General features: G+C 34.4%; 2 protein-coding genes across 2 annotated transcripts; one reads left to right on the top strand and one right to left on the bottom strand.

Moving 5' to 3' along the window:
• The first annotated feature begins 9,734 nt into the window (after window positions 1–9,734).
• On the top strand, window positions 9,735–13,573 carry LOC131624320 (OVARIAN TUMOR DOMAIN-containing deubiquitinating enzyme 1-like). The gene is made up of 9 exons (XM_058895271.1): window positions 9,735–9,891; window positions 10,128–10,336; window positions 11,153–11,218; window positions 11,331–11,414; window positions 11,567–11,689; window positions 12,518–12,570; window positions 12,718–12,767; window positions 12,840–12,940; window positions 13,052–13,573. The coding sequence occupies exons 2-9, from the start codon at window positions 10,181–10,183 to the stop codon at window positions 13,313–13,315; spliced, it is 897 nt and encodes a 298-aa protein (XP_058751254.1). The 5' UTR covers window positions 9,735–9,891; window positions 10,128–10,180; the 3' UTR covers window positions 13,316–13,573.
• A 1,510-nt stretch (window positions 13,574–15,083) lies between these two features.
• Window positions 15,084–15,717, bottom strand: LOC131624311 (calcium-binding protein KRP1-like). Its single transcript, XM_058895260.1, has one exon. It carries the CDS (start codon window positions 15,620–15,622, stop codon window positions 15,263–15,265), a length of 360 nt encoding a protein of 119 aa, XP_058751243.1. The 5' UTR covers window positions 15,623–15,717; the 3' UTR covers window positions 15,084–15,262.
• Between the last annotated feature and the right edge of the window lie 846 nt (window positions 15,718–16,563).

The following is a 16,563-nucleotide window of genomic DNA, read 5'->3' as shown; positions in this document are numbered from 1 at the left end:
TGAAGAAGTCTATGTCAAACAACCCCCGGGATTTGAAGACTTCAAGAATCCTTCACATGTCTTTAAGTTGAGAAAGGCTCTTTATGGATTAAAGCAAGCACCTAGAGCATGGTATGATAGACTTAGCAATTTTTTGTGTGAAAAAGGTTTCGAAAAGGGTAAGGTTGATAAAACTTTGTTCATTAAGAAAATCAAGAGTAACACTTTATTGGTTCAAGTCTATGTTGATGATATCATTTTTGGATCGACTAACAAAGAAATGTGTGAGGAATTCTCATTGATAATGCAAGGAGAATTCGAGATGTCTATGATGGGAAAGATGAACTACTTTCTTGGACTACAAATTAAGCAACTCAAAGATGGAATCTTTATCAATCAATCCAAATATTGTAAAGAACTATTAAAGAAGTTTGATATGGACAATTGTAAAGCAATGAATACTCCAATGGGCTCCGGTACATATGTTGATCAAGATGAATCCGGTACTCCAATTGATATTACCAAGTATCGAGGTATGATTGGTTCTTTATTGTATTTGACGGCAAGCCGTCCTGACATAATGTTTAGTGTTTGTCTTTGTGCTCGCTTTCAAGCAAATCCAAAGGAATCACATCTTATGGCAGTTAAAAGGATCATGAAGTATCTCAAAGGAACAACCAAGGTTGGCTTATGGTATCCTAAAGGTAGTGTTTGCAATTTAATTGGTTATTCTGACGCGGATTATGCAGGATGTAAAACTGATCGTAAAAGCACAAGTGGTACTTGTCACATTCTTGGAAATGCATTAGTATCATGGGCTTGTAAAAAGCAAGCATGTGTTGCTCTTAGTACGGCCGAAGCAGAATACATAGCAGCGGGTAGTTGTTGTGCACAAATTCTTTGGCTTAAGCAACAACTTCGTGACTACGGACTTGATCTCGGATGTATTCCTCTTCGATGCGACAATACAAGTGCTATAAATATTACAAAGAATCCGGTCATGCATTCAAGAACCAAACACATAGACATTCGACATCATTTTCTTCGCGATCATGTGCTTAAAGGAGATGTTGAAGTCACTTTTGTAGATACTCATAATCAACTTGCGGATATCTTCACCAAGCCTCTCCCAAAAGAATCGTTTTACAAAATTCGACGAGAGCTTGGAATTCTAGACGAAGGTGATGTTTAAAATTTATTCGTCATTCTCAAACATCAAAGGTACACGTTTCTAAAATTTTACAAGTTAAAAGTACCTTATAAATGTTCATTCATTATGACTTGGTAAATATGTATGATATGTATGCTTTATATTTCATAAAATAAAAGATTTTGGAAATTTTCAGTCCAGGAACCGGTTCCCATGTAGGGACGAACCGGTTCCCCATACTAATTTCCAGAGGCGTGTTTTCTTTGTGTCTCAGGAACCGGTTCCCATGTAGGGACGAACCGGTTCCCATGTACTTTTTCTAGATTTTTGCTTATCTTGTTATGTGTGGTCATGAAGGTATGTGTGGTCATTATTGTTTTGCCTTATTTTTTCTATTTTATTTATTTTAGTTCAAATATATGTTATATCACTTCACACCACACATTTACACTCATTCACTCACATTTACTCTCATTCAACATTCATCTTCATCTTCTTCAACCTTCCACCTCCATTGTCAACCAAATTCAAAGCTCCACTATCTCACCATAACTATCAAAATTAAATACCCACTACCTCAAAACATTATATAATCCTCCACTCTTTCACACAATTCACTCAAATTCTTCTCCACTCACCAAATCCTAAAACCTCAACTTAAACCCTAACTTTCAACTCCTTTCAACAATGGCACCCAAAGTTTCAAGAAGTTCAAAGGGAAAGAACAAAATGGGAGAGACAAGTGAAGATCCTCAAGAGATCCAACCAACTGTCAAGAGTCGGAGACTCACATTCAACATTCGGAGTCGAAAACTCCTTGCGGCAAAATACGGTAAACTACCCGATTTCCCTAATCACAGCTTCAATTTTCCGGGTAGACTAGCTAATGCAGGGGTCGCTAATTTTGTGCTTGACCATGGTGATTATTATCCGGATTTGGTTAGAGAGTTTTACCACAATCTTAGGATAGTAACCGATGAATTTGATGATTTCACATTATTGTCAAAAGTTTCAAATAAGGATATATGCTTAGATGTTGAGGAATTTGGAAGAGTGTTAGGAATTCCATCTCAAGGCTTAGTGCTCCTTCAAGGTAACATACCGGAGGATTGGCAACCGTATAGTAAGATTGATGTTTTTGTGGATATGTGCCGACCAACTCAACGCGACTCAGTTCGCCAACAGCTTGCTATCAAGTTTAACATGTTCGGTTCAAGCTTATCGGTGAGTGATAGGATGCTCCATCTTATCATTGCTTATGTTTTATTTCCAAAGAATTCTAACCATTCCAGGGTCAATGAGTTCGAGTTGATGGTTTTGCTTGCTCTAAGGCGTGGCATTGAAGTCAATTGGGCGCTTTCAATCATGCGCCACATGCAGCTTATGGCTTCCCTTAAAGGAGGCTTACCTTATGCAAGGGCCATCTCTCATATTGTTCGGAATGCTGGTGTTCTCCTCCAACGGGAACCAAAGAAAAATATGGATGAACAAGAGTGTGCTATCACCACCGCTACCGCTCTTAAAAATACAGGAATAGTTACGGATCGTGAAGGTAGATTCGTTTACAAAGTTGATTTTGAGCCAGCCGTGCCACAAGATCCTCAACCTCCCGAAGGTGGATACACAATATATATGATGTTTGCCAAGCTTTGTTCTATTCAAACATCCATTGATAACAACAAGAGGGAGAATAACTATGAGCATAACCTTATGAGAAGACAAATGCGGGAAATTCAACGAACTCAAAGGCGTATCTTGGCTCATTATGAGGGAGAGGAAGGAAGTGAAGAAGAAGAAGAACAAGAGGATGATGATGAAGAACATATGGATGAAAGTGACTAAATTATGTGCCTTAATTTCTATGTAATGTTTTCTTTCTATTATTCGTTTTTTACTTATGTTTTCTAGACAATGTTCCATTTATGTTCGTGATGTTTAGGACTATTTATGTTTTGTGTTGTAATCGTAAAAAAACTACGTTTCGTATCGTTTAAATCATGTTATGTTTGTAGTATTTCATTTTTGTGTTATCTTTGTGGTATTTTACATTGTGTTATATTTCATATACTTTTTCTCTTTTTTCCCATCCTTTTTGATAATAACAAAGGGGGAGAAGAATATGCATGTATTTTTGTTGTTGTTTTGTTTCAAAGAAAAATGCAGGCCATTGTTAAAATTATCAAATGAAACTCATCACCATAAATCAAGGAATCATGGATTTAGGGGGAGTCTCTAACATAGGGGGAGCCTTGCAATGTTCAACATAATTTCAAAGCACAAAACAACTTTTTCAAAACATTTTCAAGACTTGGTTGTCATCATCAAAAAGGGGGAGAATGTAAATACAAGCTTCTCAAGCATAGTGTGTTTTTGATGAAGACAATATGGACATCAAGCTTTTATAAAGGATGTGCAAAAAGAATTTTAAGAATCAAGCAAAAATACATCATTTCAAAGTCTTGAAGAAATTGTGAAGATTCAAGGATCAAGCTAAAATGTCAAAGGTATAAACAATACTCACTTTGACATATAATTGTTCACAAATATATTTTCATGCATATCATAATCATACTACAAAGTGTCATCCTTCAAAAGTTCATTTAAAACCTTTTTCATAGTTAAAATTCAAAATAAAGGTTTTAGGAACCGGGTTGTCCCTATGGGGGAACCGGTTCCCAGCATTCTCAGTTTTCAGCATTCTGTGGTTTACTATGGGGAACCGGGTTGTCCCTATGCAGGAACCGGTTCCCACGTTCAAAATTCAAATTTTCTGCTGTAACGTTCAGCAGGAACCGGGTTGTCCCAGGCAGGAACCGGTTCCTACTGAACCAGTGTGTTTTTTCATTGCATGATCTTATTCAAACGAATCCATTTTGTTACCACTTGATCATTGCATTGTTTCATGGAAAAATAACCATTCAAAGAGGTGTTTAACACACTATAAATACTACATATTTCAAAATCATTATTCACCTTCTTCATTAACAATTCATAAACCATATATTCTTCATCTGTCAATATTTCCAAGTGTTCATCAAATCTTATTTTCAAGTGAAACTTTCTATACACATTTTCATTGAGAAATCCATTTAAAGTTTCATGCATACATTGTGAACACTTATATTCATTTTGAGAATTGTTTATTTGAAGAAGAAGATCAATCCAAGATTGATAGTGCTATACAAACTTCATCTAAATCTCTTGTAAAAGTTCAAAGAAAATTATCTCCTTACTATCCAGGATTGTTGGAAGTAAGTGGTGTGTTTGAAGAGGATTGTTCTTCATTCACATTAGTGTTGATTGATCTTAAAGGTGTTAAGAACCTTTGATCACCCTATAGGTTAGATAGTAGGCATAGGCTTGTACAATAATTCTAACTATAGTGAAATCTCTTTCGTGTTTGAAAGGGGACTGGAGTACTCTCGGATTGTGAGGGGAACCAGTATATATCGTTGCGTTCTTTACTTTTCCGCACTTTATTGCATTCATCACCATTACCAAAGAAAAGAAAAGAACCTTACAAAAACCTTCAAACACTTAACCAAAAATTATTAGAAGTATTCTCATAAAACCGATTAAATTTTTGAAAACCTAATTCACCCCCCCTCTTAGGTGCAATCTTATACTTACACGTGTTGCTGCACACGCGTGCCCGTGTTGTTCGTCTGCCTCTTGATTCAAAAACTTGTTTCTGGCCACTTTTCCACACGGTCTGTGTCTGTGAACACGGGTGCCCGTGTAGATGCTCTGTTTCAGCTCCAAAATTGTGTTTCCAGCCACATTTCAACACGGGCCGTGTTGCTACACACGGGTGCCCGTGTTGACCTCTGAAATCAGCTTTCCCGGCTTCTTTTCATCCACTCGTGCCCGCCACAAGTTCCTATTTTCACATGCATCAACCTGGCCAAAACACTAACACTACCAAACAAAGGCATAAAGAAGATCTTTTGACATAAACTTTAAACCAACTGCAATGCAATACTACAAATTAGTAAATATGATAAACTTAACTTAAAAAGCAATAAAACACCCTAATGTGTTACCGAGATGATAAATTTGTGCCGGATGAAAGACAAAACTTAATAGAAATGGTGACCGATCACAACCCCAAACTTATCTCATTGCTTGTCCTCAAGTAATGTATTGAGACTAAACAGAGGTCACCCACGAATTTCTCTTCTCCACAATACAGCTTGTGTCTTTCGCAACATGGATTTTTCCTTTCCGATCAAGCTTCCGGTTTCCTGAATCGAACTATCTACCACACTTTCACATCAGAGGGCTTCTTTACCTGCAAGCTTTTTCACACTCTCACCAGATCTCTCGGGGTTAAAGTGTTTGCACTCACAGTACCAAAGTATGCAATATTAACTCTTAATTTTGAATTTACTCTATCTTCACTACACAAACAGATTCCACACACTTTATGAGGTCTTTTGGGTTGTAACGGGGCTTAGGTGCGGTAGGATAGACAAACGGATGAAAAAGAAAGGGTTCGGATTCGACATTCATGTTATTTTCTCTTTTTTTTTCACTAATAACCTGGGGGTTCACTTTGATTCTTCACTCAATTTTTTTCTATGAGCATGTTAGAGTCTTTAGTCACGACAAGTGTTTTTCTCTTCTTTTTTTTTTTACGCACTTGCTCTCTTTCTACGAATTGCCACCCCAAACTTAGCTTTTTGCACACTTTATAATTTACAACAATCATGCCGAACAAGGGTAGGAAGTGTATAGTTACGGATGAACAGGGGTTTAATTCAAACAAAAAGGCTAAGGCTCAATGGGGTTCACAAAGGATAAACATAAAGTAAAGGATGGATAGAAAGGCTAAGGGTTAAACAAACAACATGCCTCAGTGTGTGTCCTCATGTTGTGCTGTGTCAAAAGAACATACGCAAAATCAGAGTGATAAGGTCATACCTGACTGAACTCTCATGATGATATTTTAGTGTTTGGCCTTTGTACTCTCACCATGTTGGTTATGCTTACAAGCACTGAAGCCTCCTCGTGTCATGTGGTTTCTTTTCCGACTCGGGTATACCATATAACCATTTCGGTCCGGTGTTACCAAATCGCGTCCAACCTTTAATTTTATCATTTCATGGCTGCATCAACTTCCGGGGTGCCTCGGGAGATCAAGTATGGGGAGTATCTTTCATCCACTCGCTATCAATCTCGGGTTCATCCAACAACTATCTCTCACTCTGTAACACAATGGTATACCAAAGACGAATAGAAATGCTAAAAACAAAATAAAAACAGAAACAAACGAAATGCAAGAAAACCCCCCCACACTTGAACTAAACATTGACCTCAATGTTTTAGCCCACTGCGGAAAGGACTCACATAGGGTACATCAACTCCAGCTGCCGCTTTCAAGCTTTCACCAGAGAAATCCCCTATTTATTACCTGAAATAAAACAAAACAAAAAGACAAATTAATTATTAAAAGTGTGGGTTGCCTCCCACAAAGCGCTTCGTTTAACGTCGCATGGCTCGACGGTCCATTACCCTTTATTATGGAGGGTATTTCCTTTTCTAAGCCTTGTTGCTTTTCACTTCCGCAACCACGAACTCATGAAGATGAAAAGCATGGATAACTTTTCTCTTCAATTTACTTCCCAAATTCTTCTTGACTTCCTTAGCTTTCTTAGGACTTTTGACAGCTACATAAGTTGGTTCCACCCGAGAGGCTATGCTTGAAACGTTTTCTTGGAGCTGTTTAGGCTTTTTGTATTTTTCCTCACTTTCTGTCATACCACCAGAAGTTTGATCATTTACAACCGCCCTATGTTTCTTAACTCCTAACATCTTCAAGGTTACTTCTTCATCAAAAGATCTCAGTGTTAGTGTCCCTTTTTCAATGTCGAGGTTGCAGCGGCCTGTCGACAAAAATGGTCTCCCAAAAAGGATAGGAGTTTCTTCGTCTTCCGAAATGTCCATGATGTATAAAAGAAAAAGAAAAGAGTGTTGTTCTTTCATTTGAAGATATTCATATAGATGATGAATGGATAACTGAAGATCTCAATGAAGAATATATGCAACTTGAATTTAATGTTGAGCAAGATGATGTTATTATTAATAATGTTTTAGAAGCTGATGTTGTTGTTACTAATGTTGTGACATACTTGTGGTGGAAATGCTGAATTAGGTGGAAGTGAAACTTCAAGAAATCTAACTTTGGCTAAAGATTAAGAAGGTGTTTCAACTGGAGTAGAGTTTGATGACGATACTCAAGATACTGATGAAGAAGATGGTGATGATATTGGTGGTGATGATTTTGCTGAATACTTTGTTATTTTGTTTGTTTTATTGTTAATTTGTTTTGCTAATAAATTTGTTATGGAGTATGACATTTAAGTTTTAATGTTATTATATATATTTGTGTAATATATGAGGACTTTACAAGTTTAAAAATATAGGAGTGTGTCATATATATGTCACTTATAGGTTTTTGAAAGTAATTTTTTAATTTTTATAGACTCGTATGAGTTTGTGAGTCGAGTCTGTGAGTTGAGTTTACGGACCCTTTACAAGTCTGAGTAGATTCGTGAGTTTAACAACCTTGGGCGGTAAGCATTAATAACACTAAACCTTTATACCTTATCTAATTTGCTTGATCATATTACAAGTTTTTCTTGGAAAATTCCGAGTTTGTATATGATACTTTTGATCATATAAAACCTCGTAATTATAAACAATCTATTCATTATGATAATTGGTTAAAGGCTATGAATGCACAGTTTACATTATCTAATAAAAAATGGATTATCACAAAGTTACCACTACATAAGAGACTTACTAGATGCAAATAAATATATTAAGTAAAGTATAATCCTAATGGACCCACTTAAAGGAATAATATTAGATTTGTTGCAAAAAGTTTCACTCCAATAAAAGATATAAATTTCTTTGATGCTTACTCACTTGTTGCTAAATTACCAATTTGATTACTAGTGCATCTTATAAAATTAGTTTAATCCTTAAATAGATGTTCATAATGTCTTTTTACACATAAAATTAAATGAAGAGGTTTATATGCAACTAATTTCTTGCATTACATAAAATAATCCTAATAATGTTGGTAAATTCCTTAAATCCATCTATGGACTAAAACAATCAATTAGGTAATGGTTCTCCAAATTTTCCTCTACTTTGATTTGAAAAAGATATACTCAATCTCCTTCTAACCATTCCTTATTTATCAAAGAAAATAATTCTTTCTTTTTGGCTATTTTAATTTATATGGATAATGTTTTAGTTATAGTAAATAATTTACAAGCGATCATTGCCATTAAATAATTCTCGAACAACACTTTCAAAATCAAAGATTTGAGAAATGTAAAGTTTTTTTTAGGAATTCAAGTAGCACATCTCATGCCAGAATTCCATGTGCGCCCAAAAAAATATATTATGGACCCCTTTTCAGAAACTGGATTTCTGGATGCAAAATTATCATTCTAATGGTGAAAGACATTAGACTCATAACTTTTTTTGGTTATTCCCTTTTAAATCCTACTGCGTATAGGACATTTGTGCTATAAGACACTTAAAATCTTGTCCAACTCACACTATATTCTTACCATCCACATCTCACATTGAATTCAAGATATTTTGCGACACTAATTGAGAAACACATTGTGATACAAAGAAATCAATAACCACATTTAACATATTTCTCTGTGATTCTTTAATTTATGGAAATCTTAGAAGTAAATGGGAATTCATGTGCGCCAAAGAAAATATATTTAGACCTCTTTCAGAAATTGTACTTCAGGATGCAAAACCATCGTTTCAATGGGAAAGACATCAAACTCATTAAATTTTTTGTTATTCTCTTTTAAATCCTATTGCATATCAGAATTCACATGCAAACTCAATAATCTAATCAATACAAGACCAAATATTAACTTCCATGTTAAGGAGCCCAGCCAATTTATGAGTTATCTAATAACTATTTATCACAAAGCTACCATTTGTGTTATAATATACTTTAAATCTTGTCGAGTGCAAGACATCCTGTTACCATCCACATCTCACATTCAACTCAAGACATTTTGGGACTCTAATTAGGAAGCATATCGTGATACAAAGAACCCATTAAATGTGTTTTGCATATTTCTCGGCGATTCTTTAATTTATAGAAATCTTATAAGTAAGCAACAATTTTAAGAAACTCCTCTAAAACCTAATATCGAGTAACAACGTCTCCAGTTTGAGGATTGCAACAACTAATCTATCTTCTTCAAGACTTCAAAAAAACAAACACTCAATTATCATTAGTTTATTGTGATAGTCAATAAACATAAACATGTTATATAATCGCAAATTCAATATTCCACGAATGAATAAAGCACATTGAATATATAACAAAAGAGACAAATACCATATATATGAATAATACTTTAGTAAAATTGTATTATAGAATATTTTGAACTTACTCAGAATATCAACCACAATTTACACCTTTATTTGGAAATATAATCTCACAATCATTTCAAATGGAAATGTAAACTCACAATAATTTTTAATTACTAGTAACCATAATAATAATTTTTTGTTTCTAAAGGAAAAATCCCCCATTGTTATTACACACATAACATAACCGTTTGTACGGGTATAAAACGCCAACACCGGTGCGTTTAGCATTCTCCATTTTTCTTGCGATTAAATAAATCTCTCGAGATTTTAGGGATTCGTGTTCACTCTTGCCGCTCTTGCACCTCACTCACTGATTTCAATCTTCAACTTTGCGCAAGGTAAAGTTCCCCATTTCGCGTTCCTCTTTCTTTCTCAATGCTAATGATCCATGAAACAATCAACAATTTGATTCTAAACCCTACGAATTTCGTCTCTTGATTTCGATTTTTCGCATAGTTTTTTCTCAAATATTGAGCTAGAAATGATGTTATTATATGCTGTGAATGTTCTTTATCAATAATTTTATGATTCGTTCAACTATGATGAATTTTGTTGTTATTGTTATCTTTGGCAGTGTTGTTTAGTTTGATTGTTGTGGAAAAAGTTGAATTGGTTTGAGAGGAGAAAATGCGGAATAAAGAACCGGTGTTGGATGATGGGGAAGTGGTGTATGAGGATGGTCCGGGTTGTGGGTGGAATGATTTTGAGGATGAGGATGTAATGCAGCAGACATCTTCTATTCATGATGATGAAGCCAAGAAGCTTCCGTATGTGGGTGACAAGGTAAGGCTTTGAAACTGGTTTCCTTGATTGTCTAGAATTAAGGGTTATTTGATTGAGGGCTTAAGTTTTGCGTAACTGTTTGGGGAAACTTATTCAAAAGTTGTTTTCAGCTTATTTTCACAAGTTCTCAAGATAGCTTATTAAAATAACTTATAGTTTATTTATAGGAAAACATTCTAAATTTATTTTATCTGAATAGGATTAGAAATGAAAATATTAGAGTGTTGGGATAGCACCTATAATAGAGAAGATGGTGGAAAATAGACTTAGGTGGTTTGGGCATGTAGAGAGAAGACCTGTAGATTCGATGGTAAATAGAGTAGATCGGATAGAGAGAAGTCAAACAACTAGAGGAAAACTTAGAAAGACTATAAGACAAGTTATTAAAAAAGTTCTCGTGATTAACGATTTGGATGGAAGCATGGTTTTGGATAGAATATTATGACAAAAGTTGATCTATGTAGCCGACCTCACTTAGTGGGATAAGGCTTGGTTGTTGTTGTTGTTGTTGTTGTTGTTGTTGTTGTTGTTGTTGTTGTTGTTGTTTTGTTATTGAAATAGCTTATAGATCATGATAAGTGTTTGTGCTCTAAGCTGTGAATAAGCTGTTTATCCCAATAGGGCCTATATGTATATAGTGCTAATAGATTCCCTTCTCTTATACACCTGAATTTGATGAAGGATTTATTTGAGCAAAGTGCCACAAGTTGTTAAACTATAAAATATAAATGGCATTACTTTAGTGGGAGGGGTTGAAATACAATTTTATTTTAGTAATTATTTCAAGGATAAAGATTTCATGTTGTAAATTGGCAGGAACCACTATCTAGCTTGGCTGCTGAATATCAATCAGGCAGTCCTATCTTACTGGAGAAAATCAAGGTTTGATTGGTCAAACTCTTATCTCTATTATCTTTTGTGTTGTCTCGTATCATATCATATCCTAGCATATTGTCATATTTCTTGAATCTTTCTCTTGTTTCCCTTATTACAGGTGCTTGCTGAGCAATATGCTGCCATTCGGCGTACTCGGGGAGATGGAAACTGCTTCTTTCGAGGCTTTATGTTTTCATACCTTGTAGGTTTTGTTGTTTCCAGTTTAGTAGCATCTTCTTCTACTTTAAAATTGGATGGATATTCTGGCTTGGGTCTTAGGGAGTATGGAATAAAACATTCCAGATTTCCAGTAATTTTAGTCAATAAACTAATCTTCTCTATCTCTCTCTCTAGGAGCATCTTTTGGAAGCTCAAGACAAAGTAGAAATTGAACGCATCAAAGCCAATATTGAGAGAAGTAGAAAAGCACTTCAGACCTTGGGTTATGCAGAATTGACTTTTGAAGATTTTTTTACGGTAATGTATCAATTGCATTCTTCATTTCTTGTGTTTCTGGGGTTACGTTATTGCTTACTTTATACAAATATCTCAGATTTTTTAGCCTAAGTGAAAAATGCTCCAAACATAGGCAAATTCTTCCCTGGTATACATAATAATAATCTATGCTAACCTCTAGACTAGTCGAATGTAGCTACTATGACTTCCATATGCCTTCTGTCTATCTAGCCTTGTACTATAGGAAGTATTTGAATATATCTTCCATCTGTGCAGTTTTAATTTGTTTATTGATTGATATAAGAATTTGAATTTATTTTTTACGCTTATGTTTTCTACAGTTTAAAGAAATGAGATAAATTATCCTAATTATCATGCAGTGGCTTATTATCATCTTCGATGTCATGTCACTTTTTCTGTATATCCTTCTCTCCCTTTGAAATGATAATAAAGGATGTTCACTTTGAAGCGAGGTTATTGTGATATCATATAGAAAACCAATAACTTACTAGAGTAGCAACAAAATTTAGGCCTCTTAATGTTACGATATGGAGCTATGAAACATAAGAAATTGGCTGATCAGGGCTATGTTATGGGGAGTTTTTTCAAAAAGTTGGGAAATCATACAATAGAAAAAATATAGGCTGCATTTAAAATTTTAAATTCAATCTGAATTCTGTATAAAGTTTTCTATTTATGGGAAGAATTCGGAAAATTTTCTGGCTTCTTCTCTGTGACGGTGAAAGTATAAACAAAGCATTCCAGAGGTTAATAAGTTTACATACAATTATTTTCCACATCTAAGGATATAAATTTACCTTTTACTATCTCACTGTAAAAATATTTCAGCTATTCCTTGAGCAGCTGGAAGATGTAATTCAAGGGAAAGAGACTTCCATAAGGTGTTAACTTTTTCCTTCACCAATCACCATGAATTTGCATTGACTATTCTGAACTGGAAGCATGATATATTGTCAGAATACTCAGTTATCACAATTTTCTGTTTTCCAGCCCTAATTATTGTATTTGAATATATTATATCATCACAGTCATGAAGAGCTTGTGCTTAGAAGCCGAGATCAATCTGTATCTGATTATGGTGAGTGATTTAGACCTGTCTCATTTCCTGATCTCATTTCTTTCATTTTTCTTGACAAAATGTTTTGTTTAGTTGTTATGTTCTTCAGATTTGTTACTTCTGCTGCAATACAAAACCGCTCAGAATTTTTTGAACCTTTCATAATGGGTTTAACCAATACATCAGTTGAGCAGGTTGGTTTCAATGCTAAGAATTTTTTCCATCCTTCGATAAGTTGCTTGTAAAGTTGGCTTAAGTCATCTGATTTTAATGTTCCCCATCTCTTTCATGTTTTTGTGGTTCAGTTTTGCAAATCAGCTGTTGAACCAATGGGAGAAGAGAGCGACCATGTGCACATTACTGCCCTTTCAGATGCATTGGGTGTTCCCATCCGTGTTGTGTACCTCGACCGCAGCTCATGCGATACCGGCGGTGTCAGTGTAAATCATCATGATTTCATTCCATCTGCTGGTGATCTCCCAAGTTCAAGTGGTAGCTCTGAAAAGAAGAATCCCTTCATCACATTGCTATACCGTCCCGGTCACTATGATATCCTCTATCCAAAGTGAGGGTGCAGACCTTTTATTTGTTACTTTTTCGGCGATCTTTTGAGCAGCAAACAACTATAGACTGAGGTTGGTTGTTAAGAAGGGCATATATACTCACCATGTCTTGTCTTGTTAATGCTGAATGGTCAAATATGTCTGGAATGTTATAACATGTTTTGAAAGTTTGATCAACAAAGTAAGCCAACATTAGCGCATTAATAATCAAAACTCACCATTTTATGTTGCTTCATAATTTATCGGTCATAATTTCATTCTTCCTGATATTTCTGTGCATTGGGAGTTATTGAGTTTTGATGACATAGCTTCTAGAATGATGCAGATTAAGACTAAACCAATTTTATCTTAGTTAATTAGATTTTATAAGAGTTTGTCAAGAAGAGAGTTAATAAGCGGTTTAACTCATTTTTGTGAGGTAACTAGAGAGTTTAAAACCTTGTGTATTAGTACAACTTAAAGGGTAAAAAAATACATAAATAGATGATAATATACTATCTTAAGGTTATAATGCTAAGTTACTATTGAGCTGGTACTTCAAAGTAATTAATTTTATCATTTATTTATTTTAAGTATTCTATATATGGTCTTTGAACTTTGAGTTCTTCTATGTGTTGCTTTTCAATTTCAACGTTATTGAAATAAAGGAACTAGGTTTGAATTCTATAAACGGTCTTTGAACTAGAGAGTTTTCATTTAAAAATGTTTTAAAAGTATTTTTAATCTTTCGACTAACATGTCAAAAAGTAAGTAAGTAAAAGTATTTTAAAAACCTATAGGCTTGTACACATAATATGTATTCATGGAGATTCACCTGAATCCGTTGAGTTTAACCAAAAAAAATACCCTTTGCCTTAATTTGATTTGTATTTTATTATTTGAAATTTGAAATGTGCATATAAATTTTTTGAGATTATTTTATTTTATCATTAATAATATAATTTGTTAAGAAAAATAAATATTTCTATTAAAAAAAATTTAGTCTTTTACATGGATGACGGGGGACGAGGATACTCGAACCAAACTCAAATCTGATTGAGATAGATTTGAGTTTTAATTCTTCATCTCCGTTAGTAATTTGAGTGGAGAAGAGAGTATCTTCAAGGATTCACATATGAAGAGGTAAAAACTAGTGATGAAAAAATGGATCTGACCCGTTGAGCATGTCCGTTTTATCCGCACTTTTATGCGGGACAAACTAATATTTTAAGCCTGCACCCTCCAATATACTTGCCTCGTCCCGTCTCGTTTTTTTCGGACTTTTACGGGCGCGGACATTAACATAGAAATTTATAATTTTTAGACTTAAAATTACAATGTTTGCGGCCCCGCCTCGTCCCACACTCAATTTTTATAGAACGTAGCAAAATTTTAGACCCGCACTCTTTATCATGCTCCACTTTCTTTTTCTACAAATTTTGGCTGGATAGGTCTAAATGAAGTGTAGATGCTCGTTTGCTACCTCCAGTAAAAATTGTTGTCGGGTACCATGCCTACTAATAAGTCCACAATTTCATGGTGCATTCCATCTCAAATCGTACTCAATAACATATATTTTAAAAACAAATCATTTTTTTTAAAATATTTATAAAATACATATATAAAAATATCCATTGCTATCTCAAAAGTATCCAATGATAGTTTGTTAGTAATGTTGACGCTCCTAGTCTTCACTTCACTATCTCTAGCAGCCATTTACAAACAAATGCCAAATAGTACAATTGTCGATTACATAAAAGTTTTTTAACAATGTTAGGTAAGAATTTGACAGTGAACTAACCCGATGTAACACTTGTAACATTAGGGATCAAAATTAAAACTTTAATACATAATAATCAATTAAAATAAAACCTTAATTAAATATTAGGGAACATTTTCAACAAACAAACTAGAAAAAAGAAAAATACACATACAAACCCAAAACCAAAACATCCTTAAAAGCAAAAAAAGAGATTAATTTCCATTAAAAATGACTTCCCCCAAAAGTTGCTTAGTGTCATTCATCAAAGAAGGACTCAACCTAAACATGAGAGTGCAAAACTCCATTTCACTAAGAGCTCCATCTCCATCCATATCACCTTCTCTTAACATGCAAGCAATCTCATCATCACTCATACCTTCGAGCCCAAGCAATGCCGAATTCTTCTTCAAGCTCTCAAATGTTATCACTTTCTTCTCTCTATCCATCAACACATTGAACCCATTTGCCAACTCTTTCATAAACCCTTCACTCCCTAGCTTCTCCATCATTGAAGGGAAGAAGTCCTCAAACACAACCGATCCACCATTCTTCTTTGAACTTGATGATGCCATTGTTGATGAACTCCTAGAGATTATGCAAGAGAGGAAATGAAAATTAGGTTAGTGTGGTGATGTATAGTGAGGACAATGATTTGTTGTGGGAAGTGGATTTACTATATATAGAGTTAGATTAGGAATAAAACAAATGAAGTATATAAATGTTTGAGGAAGGAGTAAAAATTAAGGTTGTGGCTAGGCACAAATGTGACATTTAGTGACCTTTTTTGTCTAATTCTTGGAAGGTGCGTGGGAAGTTCTATAAGGTGAGTGTGACATAAGGGTTTTCAAGGTACAAAATGGTCAGAATCAATCAATCATGGGATTAGCATTTTCCTTTCTAAGACATCAATTTTTGTTAGTTTGCATAGGTTGTAGGTTATAGGTCATAATTAATTAATCATTCCAAATGAATGAATGACCTTACCCTTTGAAAATGAACTATTGGGGTTTAAAATGTGAATGTTATTTTTATATTTGATGAAAAATGATAGTTGAATATGACTAATTTCAAAACTCATCAATATAGATGAGTGCATATCATAATAGTCACCGCCAGCTTTAAGGAAGTGTAAGACGGACTATCACACATGACTTCAAAATTTTCAAAGTTAAACAATAGATAAATAGGATTTTATAAATTATTTCTCAAGTTAAATCTTGAATAAATAGAACCTCTATTTATTTTGTCATAGGTAAACTATAACTAACCTACACACGGCCTTCAAAACTTTGAGACAATTCTGATAATAGTACAGATGATTTTGCTTCGCTCACCTTGCTCTTATTAGCGGTGAAAACAGACTAAATCTATCTAACATGTCTATTTTACTTGATTTTTTATGAAATAGATTAAAATTTTAAACTCACACTTTTTAAAATATTTGTTTAGTCTCATCCTATTTTTTACGAGTATTACTAACAAAAGCGGGCAGATATATCTAAATCCATCCCGC

The sequence above is a fragment of the Vicia villosa genome, linkage group LG1 (assembly GCF_029867415.1).
Source record: "Vicia villosa cultivar HV-30 ecotype Madison, WI linkage group LG1, Vvil1.0, whole genome shotgun sequence".
NCBI classification, from domain to species: Eukaryota; Viridiplantae; Streptophyta; class Magnoliopsida; order Fabales; family Fabaceae; genus Vicia; species Vicia villosa.
Note: the sequence above shows the minus strand (reverse complement) of the source record. Positions and strands in the feature narration are given on the sequence as shown.